Source organism: Podarcis liolepis (assembly GCF_965112155.1).
Source record: "Podarcis liolepis genome assembly, chromosome: 5".
NCBI lineage: Eukaryota > Metazoa > Chordata > Lepidosauria > Squamata > Lacertidae > Podarcis > Podarcis liolepis.
The window spans coordinates 1,032,799-1,049,168 of record NC_139556.1 but is presented as its reverse complement, the minus strand read 5'-3'; the positions used below and the strand labels follow the sequence as shown (position 1 = coordinate 1,049,168).

The 16,370-nt window shown below is 43.8% G+C and overlaps 1 protein-coding gene across 3 annotated transcripts in view; it reads left to right on the top strand.

The window, feature by feature from the left end:
* The window catches only part of CCDC91 (coiled-coil domain containing 91), a 181,601-nt gene that overhangs the window by 140,887 nt on the left and 24,344 nt on the right, over positions 1-16,370 (top strand). For 2 of the 3 annotated variants that reach the window (XM_083503363.1, XM_083503364.1), the window contains one exon: positions 3,726-4,613. In XM_083503363.1, coding sequence (XP_083359489.1) covers positions 3,726-3,857 — 132 coding nt within the window. In that variant the 3' untranslated portion in view covers positions 3,858-4,613. Of the gene's footprint in view, positions 1-3,725; positions 4,614-16,370 lie in introns of those variants that run through there. The other variant, XM_083503362.1, reaches the window with a different exon arrangement.

The following is a 16,370-nucleotide window of genomic DNA, read 5'->3' as shown; positions in this document are numbered from 1 at the left end:
ACAGTGTGATAGTGTTCTTGTTCCATGAGCAACTTGATCCTTTTGTGCTTTGTTTGCTTGGTTCCCCACCACCACCCTCTATCCTTAAGTTAGTTCTGATTCCCCACCGCCCCAGATTTATAAATGGGAATATAAAGATAAATGGGGAAATTATTCTGTAATATTTGATTTTGAGGTTTTTTAAAAAATAATAACAAATGAAGTTGTGCCTCTAACGAGCTCAGTGGCAACCATTTCCTTTTCTCATTAACCCTCTGGCGTCTCATGTATTTCCTCTGGAGCATCCGCTGCTGTCAGAGGCAGGATACTGTGCATATCCTTTAATATCTGCATGAGGAGAACAGGTACACTTCTGTTCATCAGCTGAGTGGTTAGGTTCATGTGGTGTTGAATGAGACAAGCCATTTCCAGCCTGAAAAGCTATGAAGGAGTCGGGTGGGGAGACGGCAGCAAACCTTTCCTCCACTGAGGCTCCAGAGATTTAATTTGAAACTTAGAAACCAACCCTTGAAATCTTGAAACAGCAGGCACCTTTTCCCACCACCTTCATAATAGATGTAATAATGATGATGATGAAATCTATGCACACCATTCCTATATGAATAGAATAGAATAGATTCTTTATTGTCATTACACAAGTGCAACATTGCACAAAGTGCAACGAAATTGGATGCCATCCCTTAAAACAACAAAAGCAAAACAACAACAACAACCAAACAAACCACATTCCAGCCACACCCACACCACACCCATCAAACTCCCAGGTCACACTATCGAGTTACAGCATTCAAAAAGGTCACAGCTCTTGGATAGAAACTGTTTTTCAGTCTACTTGTCTTTGACTTGATGTTTCTATATCTCCTGCCAGAAGGCAGTAGTGCAAACAGACCGTGTCCCGGGTGAGATGAATCCTGCAGGATGTTATTTGCTTTCCTAAGACAACGGGAACCGTACAGTTCTTCCAAAGATGGGAGAGGATGACCAATAATCCTTTGGGCTGTGGTTATGACCTTCTGGAGCACCTTCCTCTCCCTAGCTGTACAACTGGAGAACCAAGCACAAATACAGTATGTAAGAATGCTCTCTATGGAGTCTCGGTAGAAGGACACCAGCAGTCTCTCACTCAGATTGTTCTTCTTTAAAAGTCTGAGGAAATAAATTCTCTGCTGGGCCTTCTTCACCACAGCAGTGGTATGTGCGCTCCAAGTCATGCCCTGATCGATAGCTACTCCCAAAAACCTGAATTCCGCCACCCTCTCCACCCGTTCCCCGTTGATATACAAGGGCTGAATGTCCGCCTTTTTTTCCCTGTAATCCACCACCAATTCCTTGGTCTTAGCCGTATTAAGAGCCAGATTGTTCTCTCCACACCAAACACAGAGCCGCTCCACCTCGTCCCGATAGGCGGACTCATCCCCTCCTGAAATGAGCCCTACCACCGTAGTGTCATCAGCAAACTTGATGATTTTGTTGCTGGAATAGATGGCTGTACAGTCATACGTATAGAGAGTGTAGAGCAGGGGACTCAACACACAACCCTGTGGTGAGCCGGTGTTAAGGCTAAGGGCTGTGGACATGTGTGACCCTACTCTAACCCTCTGGGAACGTTCTGACAAAAAATCCAAAACCCAGAGACAGGTGGAGTTGGAGAGTCCAATCGCCTCTAGCTTGGACACCAGTCTATGGGGGAGGATAGTGTTAAAAGCAGAGCTAAAATCCACAAACAGCAGCCTCACATAACTCCCCGGCTGCTCCAGATGGGACAGATGCTACTACTATAAGCAAGTAAAGGAAAAAGGTAAAGGACCCTGAACAGTTAAGTCCAGTCAAAGGCCACTATAGGGTTGTGGCGCTCATCTGGCTTCAGGCCGAGGGAGCCGGCGTTTGTCTGCAGACAGCGTTCTGGATCTTGTGGCCAACAGGTTGGAGACCTTTCTGCACTGTGACTGAAAGTTTCCAGCAGTCTGTTGCTTATTTTGGTCCATCCGTAGAGCAGCTAATGGGTGAATGGTCTGCCTTCGAGCAGCAAGATGGGCCAAAGATCTTCCTGGCTTTGGAACTTTGTTTGGGGGGACCTCTGCAGGCATTGGCAACTTAGTAATGGTGAGCAAGTGTGCCTGAAAGACACCATGCCAACTTTTCTCTGCAGTTCATAGGCAGAGTCCTGAGGTTTCTTGAACTTTCATCTTCAGATTTATCACCAGTGGTGCGTTCCTGGAGGTCTCCCAGCAGCAGTGAGGTGGGCAGGGCTGCCTGCTGTTGCAGAAGCAGCAGCCTGCATGTGCCCGGAGCTGCAGGCAGGCGTTCTCATGATCCAGCTTGGCCACTTGCTGCTCAATCTTCTCCAGCAGCTCCTGCTGCATCTCGACGATTTTGTTGAGTTCCTTGAGGTACTCCGCTGCTTTGCTTGGGTTCTCTGCTGGGGTCTTCATGGTCCCAGCCAAACCACTGAGAAGGCTGGTGACGGCCTTACACTGCGCTTGACTGCAAGTGCTGAAAAGGGACAGTGCTAAGCCGTGCCAAGCAACCAGTCTAGCTGCACCTTTCCCCCCTTTTCTTCTGCACAGTTGCAAGTCTGCTTCTTTACTAGGGAGCACCGACACAGCTGCTCTTACTTCGAGCCACCATTGCCCAAGGGCCCTCCTACAGCTCTCAGCCAGGCTTGCTGTGGCTGTACCTAGACCCAGAGGGTCCAGCTGTTCTGCAGAGCCTCTTGACCTCTTAAGGTTTTGTGCGTTGATTCAGTACTTTGTTAAGTTTTGTTTGCTACATTTGGGGGGAAAATGAATGTTTCATTGGAGTACCAATCTAGCAGGCTGGTATTTTAATGGAATATTTGGAGCTTCTCCAACGTTGTTACTCATCTTCTGCTTGCTACACATAACAAGCAACTTAATTTTTATAAAACAAAAGCAGAAAACAAAGACAATTCACTGGGAATTCCTTAAATTTGATTTATATGCACTAAAGGGAACAAAAGTGTCATATTTATTTGGAGATCATATTAAAGGAATTCAGTAGCTAAAGAGAATGAAGGAGTGAAGCACATGTATTCTAAAATTTCATTAAAAACAGATTATTAAAAAATACATGGCTTGCTTTCCTAGTTAAGAAATTTGACAACACCATTAGATATGTGGAAATCCTGTTAATGATTAGTTATATTCCGACTCAATTTTCAGGAACAGCTAAGATGATCTAAAGCCACTGCTTGCCTTGTAATGATGAAATATCTACGTAGACTCACAGATTTAGGTTTTCTTTTTCTCTTTCATATTTGAAGCTGAAAGGAAATCAGCCATTGGTCACGCTTTCTAATATGCAATGTACTGAATTCCCACAAACGTCCAGTGGGTTGTATCTGACTAAGTCCTCCATTGTTGTTGTTGTTGTTTAGTCGATTAGTCATGCCCGACTCTTTGTGACCCCATGGACCAGAGCATGCCAGGCTCTCCTGTCTTCCACTGCCTCCCACAGTTTGGTCAAGCTCATGTTGGTAGCTTCAAGAACACTGTCCAACCAAAGTCCCCCACAGAGTGGACCTATTAATAATGGGCCTGAGTTGGTTATAGCCATTAATTTCAATGGATTTACTCTAAGTAGAACTAGCACTGGATACAGCTGAGTGTCGTTTAATAAGGCAAAGTGTTCACTGATTATAGTTGCAATTTTTTTTTCTTAATACAGATTACTTTTCTAAGTATATTTTTCTTTTGTCCTCACAGATTGATTGTGTTATCCGTCAACGTAGCCTATCAAGTCTGGAATTGTTCCTCTCTTGTGCACAGAAACAACTGAGTTCTTTATTACATGAAGAATCTACATTAGATGCAGAACAAAAGAAACTGTCCCTCTAAAATCACAGAAAATGTATGTAGTTACTAAACTAAATGCTACAGATGATCATTCTAAGACACTGAGAATTGAGTTATTGATTCAAGATTAATCAGATGGCCTTATTTGTTTTAGTCTTTGATTTTCACTTTCATGGCCATATGAAATCTAGTTAAAGGATGCCTCCAAAGATAAAGGGTTTTACAATGGCAACTTTTTATCACAAGGGTTTCAGTAATGGCTGAAGAATGCAGTAACTGACAAGTCCCTGTTGAATAACTTCAGTATCACATTCTTTGAGAAGAAGCTCATATGGTTGCTCATTTAGAACTCTATACATGTTATTTATCACTCTGTTAAATGGATGTATAATCTTATTTTTCATTCCAAATCCATTTGACTAGAAGCAGGAGGTGGGAAACACTACCATTTACTTCTGGAAACAGAAGGGGTAATATATGAATTAAGTCATACAGAGAGCAGACTCACTGAACCAGTGGACTTCACTAACTTAATTTTATTGATTTCACTGGATGTGCTCTGGTTATGGATTAGCCTTAGTGTATTTAGCTAACTCTTTTGAAAATGAAATAACACATCTAAAGGCTTCTAAATTCTCAAATCAAGTCAAATGAGAAGGTATTGAAGATATCTGTATGTTTTTCACATATGTATAATGTAATAATTCATGAGAAATCATTGCAGAGATAATTTTAAACTCTCTTAACTTCATTGCATTTAGCAATAAATAAAGTTTCCAAAAATAAGATAATAATTTACATGCTGAAATATTTAACAGCCTAGTTTTTCTATGCTTTTTATATTAGAAGTTATTCTCACTTTTCTTTATAATTTTTATAAGTTTTTTCAGAAAAATACTGTTACAAAAGTCGTGTGCCTGCCCCTCTCTGCCAAGCAGTGGCAAGAGCCCATGGGGTCCCAGGCACCCCCACAGGGTCTGTGTCACTTTAGAGCAGTGTTTCCCAACCGGTGTTCCGCGGCACAGTAGTGTGCCGCCGGACGTCGCCTGGTGTGCCGTGGGAGGGAGGCGGGCGAGTCGGGCTAATCCTCCGACGAGCTCCACCTCCAGACCCATTGCTCAAATCCTTTAACCCAGCAAGGCAGGAGGGCGGGGAGGGGGGGGGAGAAAGAGAAAAAAGAAAGGGTGGGAAAAAAGAAGGGGAAGAGAAAATATTTTTTTTTAAAAAAGGAAAGAGAGGGAAAAAAGCGAGGGATGGAGGAAGGTCGTTCCTCGATAGAAAGGACTGAAGGGGTGGCAGCTGCGTGGCTGACAATGGGGGTGGCGGGGGGGGGGGAAAGAGACGGGAGAGGGACCGTCTCTCCTTTTCTCCAGGCGAGAATGCTGTGTGGCTTCTTCTTCGGAGCGGGGGAGAACTGTGTGGCAAGACCCCAATCGTTTTTTCTGTGGAGAAAAACGATTGCTCCAACTGAGGGAAGAGAGTGAGTTGCGCGGAGCGCCTGCCTGACAATCGCCTCGGAAGGAATCGAGATTTGGGGTGGGTGGGTGGAGTGATGGGACGGCGGTGTCGCCTCCTCTCTCTTTCTCCCTCCTCCGCGGCCGCTAGCGACGGGCTTTTAACTTCTCCCAACTTTTGTGTGCGCGCGCGGCCCTCGAAGTCCCCCCTTCCCGGGGGACCCGACTAGGCCCTGCCCGCCGCTGGGTGAGAGCGCAGCCTAGGAGCCGCATTGCCGCTGCCGTGCGCCTGGCTGGGTGGGGGGATGGGACCCTGGCGGCGGCGGCCCCAGCGGCGCCTTGGTGCTCGTGCGGGACTCGCTCGGCTGGTGCCGGCCTCTCAGGGCGGAGGCCTAGTCGCGGGCTTCTGGGTGTTGGGGTTGCTACGCGCCTCAGTCCCCGGGGACCCAGCGTCGCAGCCTGACGCCGCCGAGTGTGTGGCTATGAATGGGAGGGTGGCGGTGGTGGGGCGGTGGCGGGCGTCTCCCCCTTCCTTTCTGTGAGGGACTCTTCTTGTTGAATGTGGGGCTGGGAGAGAGGCGCGCATTTCTGCTCCCCCTCCCGCTTTGTACATGGAGAATGGCCTTGTCCTCCTCCCTCCCCCTTCCGCCGTGTAGCGCGGAGGGTGTGCGTCTAATCCCCTCTCCACCTGCTCCCTGAGCTGCTACCCTTGTGTAAGGGGAGGCTGCGAGTGTGTATCCGACGCAGGCAGCATGCTCTTATTTCTCCCACCTTAAATCAGCGCTAATTGCGCCTGGACGCAGTATTTACTTCCGAGTAGGCCCCCTTCTCTCCCCCCCCCCGTAGCACCTGACGTTGCTATTCGTATCATCAGGTTTGTTTGTTGATAATTTAATTGTTTTAAAAGCATCATGCTAAAGAGCTCTCTCCCACCCCCAGACCCTTGGGCAAAACAGAAACACACACATACACAAACACAGAGATTGAGCCCTGCAGGTTTTATGAAATGAATGGATTCTGAATGCCTGTTTCAGTGGCTTGTCCGCCTTAGGCTGCAGGGCCAGACACCTGTTACACGGTGCAGTCCGTAAGCTGTGAGCGCTGCTACCTGCCGCCGAGACCACGTAACGACAGTCTTGAAAGACCTACATTGGCTCCCAGTACCTTTCCGAGCACAATTCAAAGTGTTGGTGCTTTAAAGCCCTAAGCGGTTTCGGTCCAGTATACCTGAAGTAGCGTCTCCGCCACCATCGTTCAGCCCAGACACTGAGATCCAGTGCCAAGGGCCTTCTGGCAATTCCCTCACTGTGAAAAGTGAGGTTACAGGGAACCAGGCAGAGGGCCTTCTCGGTAGTGGCGCCCGCCCTGTGGAATGCCCTCCCATCAGACATCAAAGAGATAAACCAGTGTTTCCCAACCGGTGTGAGACGTTGCCTGGTGTGCTGTGGGAGGGAGGCGGGCGAGTCGGGCGGCGAGAGGCGGCGGCGGCGAGGAGAGGCCGCCCAGCGCGGGGCTCTCGCCGTCTGCCTGCCTGGCTGCCTGCGTGGCGCTGACGTCACGGGGCTGTAACGTGCCCCACATAGGCACACGCGGGGGGGCGAGCGAGCTCCCTCCCACATCCCATCGCCGCTCGCTTCGGCCGGCCTACTGGGCTGTCGCAGGCGGAAGGCCTGCGCATGCGCGAGGTTTTCGCGCCTTTGGGATTCCCTTCACGCCTTCCTCCTCCCGGGTCCTTGAGAGCACGGGAAGCGGCAGCGCGAGAGCGGCGTTGAGCCTGGCAGGTATTGCGCTTGCCAAGGCAGTCATTTGGGAAATGAAAACTTGCAAAGCAAGCAACCAGTTCAATCTGAAGTACGTGTATGCTTAATATCCTGTATCTGAAACCTGTTCTGCCCCCTCCCCCACACTTGGTGCCATTTTCATCTACACATGCAGCAGAGTAAGTTGACCCAGAATAGTACCAATTCAGATGGCAGATGGGAGAATGACAGTGCTGAATGCTTTCCCATGTAGAACAGTCCCTGCAAATAAAAACCTAGCATATTTGGAAGAGGGATGCTAGCCTAACCATTACCTTCTATGCTGTTACTATTTTTTTATTTTTTTTTACATAAGTAAAAAGTGACCTTTCCCCATCTGGCATGGTGGTGTGCCTCGAGACTTTTTTTCATGAAACAAGTGTGCCTTTGCCCAAAAAAGGTTGGGAAACACTGCTTTAGAGAATGGAAGACATGGTGGAGACTGTTGTGCTTTACGAAATATGGTTTATTCACCTATTTATACCTTCAGTCTGCATGGAGGGAGTCTAGATCTTATGGCATACACAGTTCGAGAGGCAGCAGTGCAGGCAACCTTCAGCTGGTTTCCTCAAAGTTGGATCTCCGCTCTCTCTCTCCTCCTTCTCATAAAACCCCTTGCTTGAAAACTCCATTTTCCTGTCCCCTCAAATGTACACCCCATCACTCACCCCCAAATTAAAGGATTGTTGTCCATAGTGTCCCGTCAACACCTTTTGCCATGTTAGGTTTGCTTTTCCCTAAGTCAGCCGGGCTGGTTTGCATAAACCAGCCTAGAAATTCCTTTGCCGCTTGCATTCTCTTTTCATATCACAAATAACCAAAACCCTGGCATTTATTCATTTCTAAGGTTTGCCCTAAATCCATAACAATACAGTTTGCTTAGTAGGATAGAGGTCAGGCATTCACTTGATGGGGTGACCTCTCCAAGCTGGCCAGCGACTGATTGCCATCTCAGCAGGTGGGAATCATTTTCCATTGTCTAGATCTGCACTGACATAGTTGTTGGAAACTGGAGTTCCAGGTGAATTTTAGAGAATTTATCCTGTTTTGCCTTGTTCTTTACTTTATGTATTTATTTGTCCTTCTCACCTCTTTTTCTACTTTCTTTCTCACTACCACTTTCCACATAAAGCACATGACTACAGGTGGGAAGGGGAGAAAGGAGAAAAAGTGCTTTCATCCCACACAGTGTCTGTGCTTGCACCAGTTAAAGCCACCTTCTCCCCATCCTAGTCACCTGTATCTTCTCTGCTTTCAAGCAGGACAAGGAAGGCGCACCTACTCAAATGCCACAGTAGGTGAAATGTCCATCAATATGGAGCAGGCCACCCAATATAAAAGACTTAATCAAAGGTGCCTGCTGGACAAAGATAGGACTACTGGAAATGCATTCTGCTTACCATTTACTGTATGACCCTGGAGAACAGACAAGTGGGAACTTTATATTCATACATAAATTTATTTATTTTTTAATAGATGTTTATTGAAATTTCAGAAATTATATACAAAAGAAAAACAAACAAAACACAGACAAAAAAGAACAAGTATAATTTCAATCCCTTATTTTCTTATGCCTTACTTCGCTGACCTCTTCCTACCTCCCCTTTCTGTATTCCAATTTCAAAATATTTATTCAGCAAGTCCTCTCCCTTAATTTCATTTAGTTTTAACCTTTCTTTTCTTTTAACTTAAACATTACTACTATAAACCACTTAACTTCTAAACCGTCATCGTTCTAACAATCATTAATTTTGCAATGTTTCTCATCCCTTTCTTCAGTTAATTTTTAATAACTTTATTCTCATTTAGTTAGTTCATTAAAAAACAACAACCAGTTTTACCTTATCCAAACTTAATCATCAAACTTATAGATCAGTTCTTATTCTTAAAACATTTTTTCTAAGGTCGACCAAGGTTCCCTTCCACGAATTTCCCAATTTACATAACAATGATAAGAAAAAATAGAAGCAACAGAATAAATTGTAATTATGAACCCTTTAGAATCTCAAACTCCACCCCCCTTTCCCGGTTTCAGCCCCCAAAAATGTCCATCAGTCTTAATCTACTATCAGCCTGGAGATCTCACGTCCGAGCCACTTGATTGTCTCTCAGTTCCTCTCTGCCGGTCTTTTTGATAGACCTTAATATTGAACACCAAATCTTGGAGAGGCTCCGGCCCAACAGGATCCATGCTTTTTCTAGCTAGGCCTCCATACTTAAAGGTAGAGCCTATGGGGTGTTCCATTTCTTGTTTCTTGCTCCTTTCCAGTCCAAAAGTCCCCAAAGCTCTAACCTCCACCTTAATCACATTTTTAATCCTTTGGTCTTCTGATCTCCACATAAGAAGATCTCTCCATTTCTCAATCTCCAGTTCAGGCCGAGCTTCCCACATCAAATTTTTATTTTCCTTCATTGCCATCATGTCAGGCCTCAAAGTAACCCTCTCTTTTGACACCTGCACACCAGCTCCTCCTTCCTTTTCTTCAGGGGCGACATATGTCTCCTTAGCCATATTCTCAAAACTCTTGGATTTCTCTATTTGCCCAGTTAAATAGGCTCATTGTTTCCAATCCTTATCCAATCCAAGAATGTTATTTACTGTTAAGTCCAGAGTTGTAACATGTGAGTCCAGAGTTGAAACATTTGTAGCCATAACATCAAATTGACCTTGTAACTTTCCCAAGAGAACAAATGCTCTATCCAATTCATCCTGGATTTTCCCTCCTCCAGCCATTTCTGCAATGTCACCAAGTCCCTCTAGGGGGATTTTAGTTCCTTAATATTCTTTTCAGCTCGAGTCCAGAAATCCAGTTATTTTGTAACAGCCCTTCCTTCTTGTCAACAAATTGTAACAGATTGTAACCAATGTAACCGGCAGAAACAACAATAACAGTGTTCTCTTTTTCCGTCTTGATAGCTGACTTGACAGCTGTCAAGCTCTTCAATACTTCATCATCAGTCTCTCTCTCGGGGCGATCCCGGTTCCAGGGGGGATGGAACTTTAGCTCTCAAAATCAGTTCTTAATCCTCCAGTAAAAATTTTGTAATATCAAACCGTGAAATTAAAGTCTTTTACAAGAGAAAAGAGAAAAAGTCTTACAACCTTAGGTCGCAGGTCCTTTGCTTTATGATGTTTACAAAGAGGGGGGGCGGACTTCCTTTTTAACCCTTCCCCGCTCGTTCCTAATTCAAAGAAATTCTTCCTTTAGAGCCCAAATTTCCATGTTACTCACGGGTTGTTACTTTGAAATCCGAATATTCAAAAGAAGTAGTCAGCGCTCTCCGACAATGGCTTGCGGCTTCACTCCACAGAAGAGGAAGTACTCTCTTTTTTTATAATTTTTTTTATTAGTTTTACAAAAAAAATTTAAAACAATACAAACATATAAAAAGACATACAAACACGTATAGTTTCATAGCCTCTTTTTCATAAACCTTGTTTGTCAGACTCCCCCATACCTCCCCTTTCTGCATCCCAATGTCCAAAATTTTTTAGCAACTTCTAAATATTTCTGTCAAGCCTCTGTCCTCTTAATCTTTCCTTCAGTCTAATCTTATGTCACTAACCCTTTCTTTCTCAAAACCTCAACATTCTAACATTCATCGAGTTTATAGTAGTCCTTAAGATAGATTTTAAATTTCTTCCATTCTTCTTCCGCCGTCTCCTTCCCCTGATCGCGGATTCTGCCAGTCATCTCAGCCCAGAAGAGGAAGTACTCTCAGCACCGCGCCGCTCCCCGACCCCGTTCCAGAGCCTTTAAAAAGGCTCCTTCGCAGATCAGGGGGCGCAAATGGTGCCCGCCGAGTCACCACGTTCACAGGCTTCTCCACCTGTGATTTTTTAGGGTCCCCGCTTCACCGCAGCGGCAAGACCTGATCCTGCAGAGCCGATTCCCTCCGGAGCTCGGAGGGAATCCGCCATTAGTCGCTGGCGCTAACCGGAAGTCCTATATTCAGACATAAATTTATCTGGCTCATGAGTATCAAGAGATCTGCTGTATGCTTAGTTGGTTAGAGTGTGGTGCTGACGATACTTAGGTTGCAGGTTCGATCCCTGTATGTGACAGCTGCATATTCCTGGGTTGCAGAGGGTTGGATTAGGTGATCCTCAGGCTCCCTTCCAACTCTACAATTCTATCATTCTACTTGGCAGTGTCCTATGTCTACTATTCATCAAACTTATAGCAAATAAAGAAGCAGAAATCTGGAGTTAATCCTGATAGCTCCCCATTGGTCTGATTTTCAGACTCCACAGCATCATAGAATAGCAAGGTTAGAAAGGGCCACAAGGGTCATGTCACCCCTTGCAATGCAGGAGTCACAGGTAAATGCCCTGCTAGCAATGTGCTCACATTGGAAACTACCAAGATGGATGGTTCTTACCATTCAGCACCAGTATTTCAACAGAAAGATTTTCCAAATGGTACAGTACTTAGATTTTGAACAGGAATGGTTTGAAGGGCTTTGGATACCCTGTAGATATATGTACTGGGTACTTTCCTGGCCTCTTGGTGCCTGGCACTTAAGAAGCCTTCCTGATATAGTTCAAGGATGGCAAGATTTCAGGTAGGTTGCTAAAAAACAAACAAACACAAGAAAGGGTGTTTAAGGGCTTTAGTACCAGCACACCCAAGTGTGAGGTAGATGCCTTGAATAGCAATTGCCACAGATTGGTGGGGATTTTCCTGTTCCAAAAGCGGGCAGCCTTATCCTTCCTACATACAGCTACCTATTCACTTAGGTACAACCAGTGGTTTGTTGTCTGGGGGGGACGCATACCCCTAAACATTTTGTGAATCTTTGCACTTTTGTCTATTTACTGAATTTAATTTTTCCAATTTGAACTATAAAGTCAAAATGAGAGTACCCCTAAACATATTTTTTTTTAGAAAAAAGCACTGGGTAGAACCATCCACCTGAGCAGCCAAGGCCCCAAAATCCTGGTGAAGGATGGGTACCAATGAATCCAGATAAAGCTTACTATCCAACAGAAACACAAGTCAAAGAAGAGATAGTAAAAACTGAAACAAGAGGAAAAATGCAAAGAAGATAAATATATGACACAAAAAGACAACTGAACCAATTTCCCCCAGTACCAGTATACTTAAATGGGTGGAGTTAGGCAACACTCTGCTGCTATTAATTAGTGGGCAAAAGCTGAAGAATTCTTTAGATTAGAAGACCTAGAATGGACTGCATACTTGCAAAAAAGGAAAGATAGTAAGGGATCCAACACAGAAAGAGAGAACAAAAACAGAGTTGGGAAAACAGGCAAGAGGTTTGGAAGGGTCACAATTAAGATACTGTGTGCACAAGAAATAAAAAATATAAGATGATTTTATACTCATCAGGCTAATATTATATTAATGTTAGTTAAATGGATTATAGCTGCCAGAGAGAGAAGATAAATTGAGAAAATGACCCCAAGCCTTAAAATCTTGGGGGACAACCACAGCTGAGGGGCAAAAGAGAAAGGAATCCAAACAGAAAAACGCCGACTAAATAAGAACTCTTAAGACACATGAGTTAAATGTGTTGCCCAGAAAGAATGTCCTTACAATCTATACCAAAATAGCAATCCTGTTTCACTGATTCAATCCATGCTTTTCTGGCAGTACAAAACATTCCACAAATCAAGTATAATTTAAGAACCTCTCTCGTTTATGCTCTGCTAACACCAGCCCTAAAGGGGCCATTCCTCTACTGAGGATGACCATAACATCCACACCCACTTCCTCCACCACCATGAGAGCCCCAACAGACTTGCAAGTGGAAAAAGAGCAGATTTTAAGGCAATAGTTTCACAATAAAGAGCACTCTTCTGCTACAGTTGCCTTTGCTGGTGGATTTTCATCAAACATTCTACAAGAAAGGAGGCCACAACCAATGTTATCAAATGTTTTTGCTGCTTGACAAAAAGTGACTGATTTTCACATTAGAAATAAAATCAGCCTAAATGCTGAGGGGGAAATGCCATTAGGGAATTAATGGGGCCTGACCTTTTGCTACAAATACTCTTGACAAACTGGTTTTTTTATTCTTTATTAAACAGAAAGTTGATGATGTAGGTATATTAATATTCTTCCAATTTTATAAATAGAATGACCCAATATCACTATTCCAAGTTGGCAAATCTGTGTGTTTTTTGTGCATCCTCATAGCATAGTCAGCAAACAAAATCACTGTATACGTATAACTAGCTCTAAGGCTGTAAAACAATCATGGATCACAGTCTTGAAGCTCTTCAAGCACTGGATCACCCAGGATATGTCAGTAGTTCTCATGGGGTCATGGTCATTCCCCCTTTGGTTTCCTCAGACATAAGAATATAAGAAGACCCTGGTGGAACAGGCCAAAGGCTGATGATGTTCCAATACTGTTCTCACATGCAGAGCTAAGAAGCTAAGCCAGAATTCTTGGGATGGGTCCAACAAAAAATTGCTCAGGAAATTAAAACTCATGGTAGCGGCATGATTACAAAGTGGCTACATTAAAAATCATCCTCAAAGAAAACATCAGAAGAAATTATACTGGAAATTATTGGTGATTCTATTGACAAATCTACTCCAGAGAGTGGTACTTCTACTCTCTATCTACAGCACTTGTGTTATGAGCAACACAGGACTCCTACTTTTCCCCTTCTGCTTTTTAACATTTACACAAAACTGTTGCAGATCTGCAGTGATGTGCCAGCAATATGGCGATTCCAAAATGGAATATTTTTGATTAGGCCAATCAAAATACCACAAAATAGTGTAAAAACTTTATGGCATTTTGGTGGGCATAATAAAGATATTTCCCTAATTTGAATTTAATATATTTGCATTATTGTGAAGACACTCAGCCCTCTTCCACTTTTCACCACACAGTCCATGCCCTCTTCAACAGAAAAAAAGGGTCTTGCATTATGTACATGGCCTCAGTCATCCATAATGATGCAGTATCTAAAAATGTCCTGGTGGTTTCCTTTCCACAGTGGTACCTTGGTTTACAAACAGTCTGGTTTGCATATGTTTTGGATTACAAACATGTCAAACCCGGTTTGCAAACTTTTTTTGGATTACAAAAAAAATAAAATTGGAGGCCCCATTGGCAAAAGCGCACCTTGGGTTACAACCTGTTTGGGTTTACAAATGGACCTCCGGAACGGATTATGGTTTTAAACCAAGGTACCACTGTACAAGGAAGAAATTTCCAAGCTTGACATTTACTACTTAACTTATTTGCACACGATTGCTATGGATAAAAGAGCCTTACTTTATAAGGAACTACAGCTGAGGGTGGAAGCAGTCAATGACATGAGCTTTAAAAAACCTAACTTTGTGGGCGTGCCTGACCTGTGATCATATCTATTTTACAGAGAGCAATTTACATTCATGGCATCATTTTAAGTTGAGTAATTTTTAGCAATAAATGACACTTCCATATTTTTCCTGTCTTACAAACTGTCTCTCTTTTTTAAAAAAAAGACATTTTAATATGTTCCAATTTCACATTTGTTTACTTAATCTATAATTCTTCAAGTTTCTGACTTCCTTATAAAACCAGCATTTTTTACGTTCTTTCCATTGTCCTTCATGACTAATGTGGCACAAGAATTTTGTAAGAATAAACACTTGTGCTAATCCATTTTTCTCTTTCAGTGGTATTTTAAACAGTTTGACAGTTGGCTCTAGTAAAGGTAAAAAGTTTTTCTTAAAACTGGTTCTTAGCAAAGAGTTGTTGATGAATTGCTACATGCCTGAAGTTTGGCCTGTGATCTTAAGTGTGCAAGACAAGCAACTAGAGTGTGATCCACTTTCTCTGATGTTTATAGATAACGCTTTTCACATTGTACTATTTTATCGTTAAGTGGTATTGCTTGCCCTCCCTCCTCCCTCCCCGGGCTTAGATGCTAGTTTCATTTAATCAAAAGCACTTCAGTGTCTTCAGTTGCCAGCAAACAGCAGAGTTGGTTTCCTTTGGGCCCTATTTAGCTGCTGGCACACGCAAGTGGGCGGAAAATTCTGATCAGTGTCTCCTGAGTTACAATGTGGGGTTTCTACTATTGAAAAACACTGAATCCTTATCTTTGGAGAGACTTGGTTCACTCAACAGGTGAATAACATTTTGTGTCTGGTTCAGGGGTCAGCAACCTTTTTCATCCAGGGGCCGATCCACCATCCCTCAGACCATGTGGTAGGCTGGACTATATATTGGGGGGGGGGGGGAGAGATGAACAAATTCTTATGCCCCACAAATGACCCAGAGATGCATTTTAAATAAAAGGACACATTCTACTCATGTAAAAACGCGCTGGTTCCCGGACTGTCCGCAGGCCAGATTGAGAAGGCAACTGGGTCGTATCCAGCTCCCGGGTCTTAGGTTGCCTACCCCTGCTCTGGTTCAAAGAAATATATATGCAAAGTATGACTCTAAACGCTTCCTCGGTGATCCAAACGTAGAATAGAATCATAGAATCATAGAGTTGGAATAGACTACAAGGGCCATCGAGTCCAACCCCCTGCCAAGCAGGAAACACCATCAGAGCACTCCTGACATATGGTTGTCAAGCCTCTGCTTAAAAACCACCAAAGAAGGAGACTCCACCACACTCCTTGGCAGCAAATTCCACTGTCAAACAGCTCTTACTGTCAGGAAGTTCTCCCTAATGTTTAGGTGGAATCTTCTTTCTTGTAGTTTGGATCCATTGCTCTGTGTCCGCTTCTCTGGAGCAGCAGAAAACAACCTTTCTCCCTCCTCTATATGACATCCTTTTATATATTTGAACATGGCTATCATATCACCCCTTAACCTCCTCTTCTCCAGGCTAAACATGCCCAGCTCCCTTAGCCGTTCCTCATAAGGCATCGTTTCCAGGCCTTTGACTATTTTGGTTGCCCTCCTCTGGACACGTTCCAGTTTGTCAGTGTCCTTCTTGAACGTGTACCAGAAGGCCCAGACTGCAACTTCCATCAGCACTAACAACCCCCTCCTCGATTCTGATCACAGAGTATAGACCATTTGTACTGGCACTGCAACCAGCGAGATCCACTTCTACGCATTTATTTGCTGCTTCAGCAGGTTGTGCTACTCGTTGAAGGAATGAAAGTATCTGAGCAAAGATGAGGATGATGATGTCACTTTCCTCACAAAAGTGACCCAAAGTAACTCAGAAAAACAGTATAAACACTAAAACCAATTATAACAAACATAACCCATAAAAGCCTAAATATCTATACAAACAAAACATAGGTTTTGCAGATCCCACCCAACTAAAAGAAGCCACAAATAACTATCTACACAACCAAAAATTATTGTTA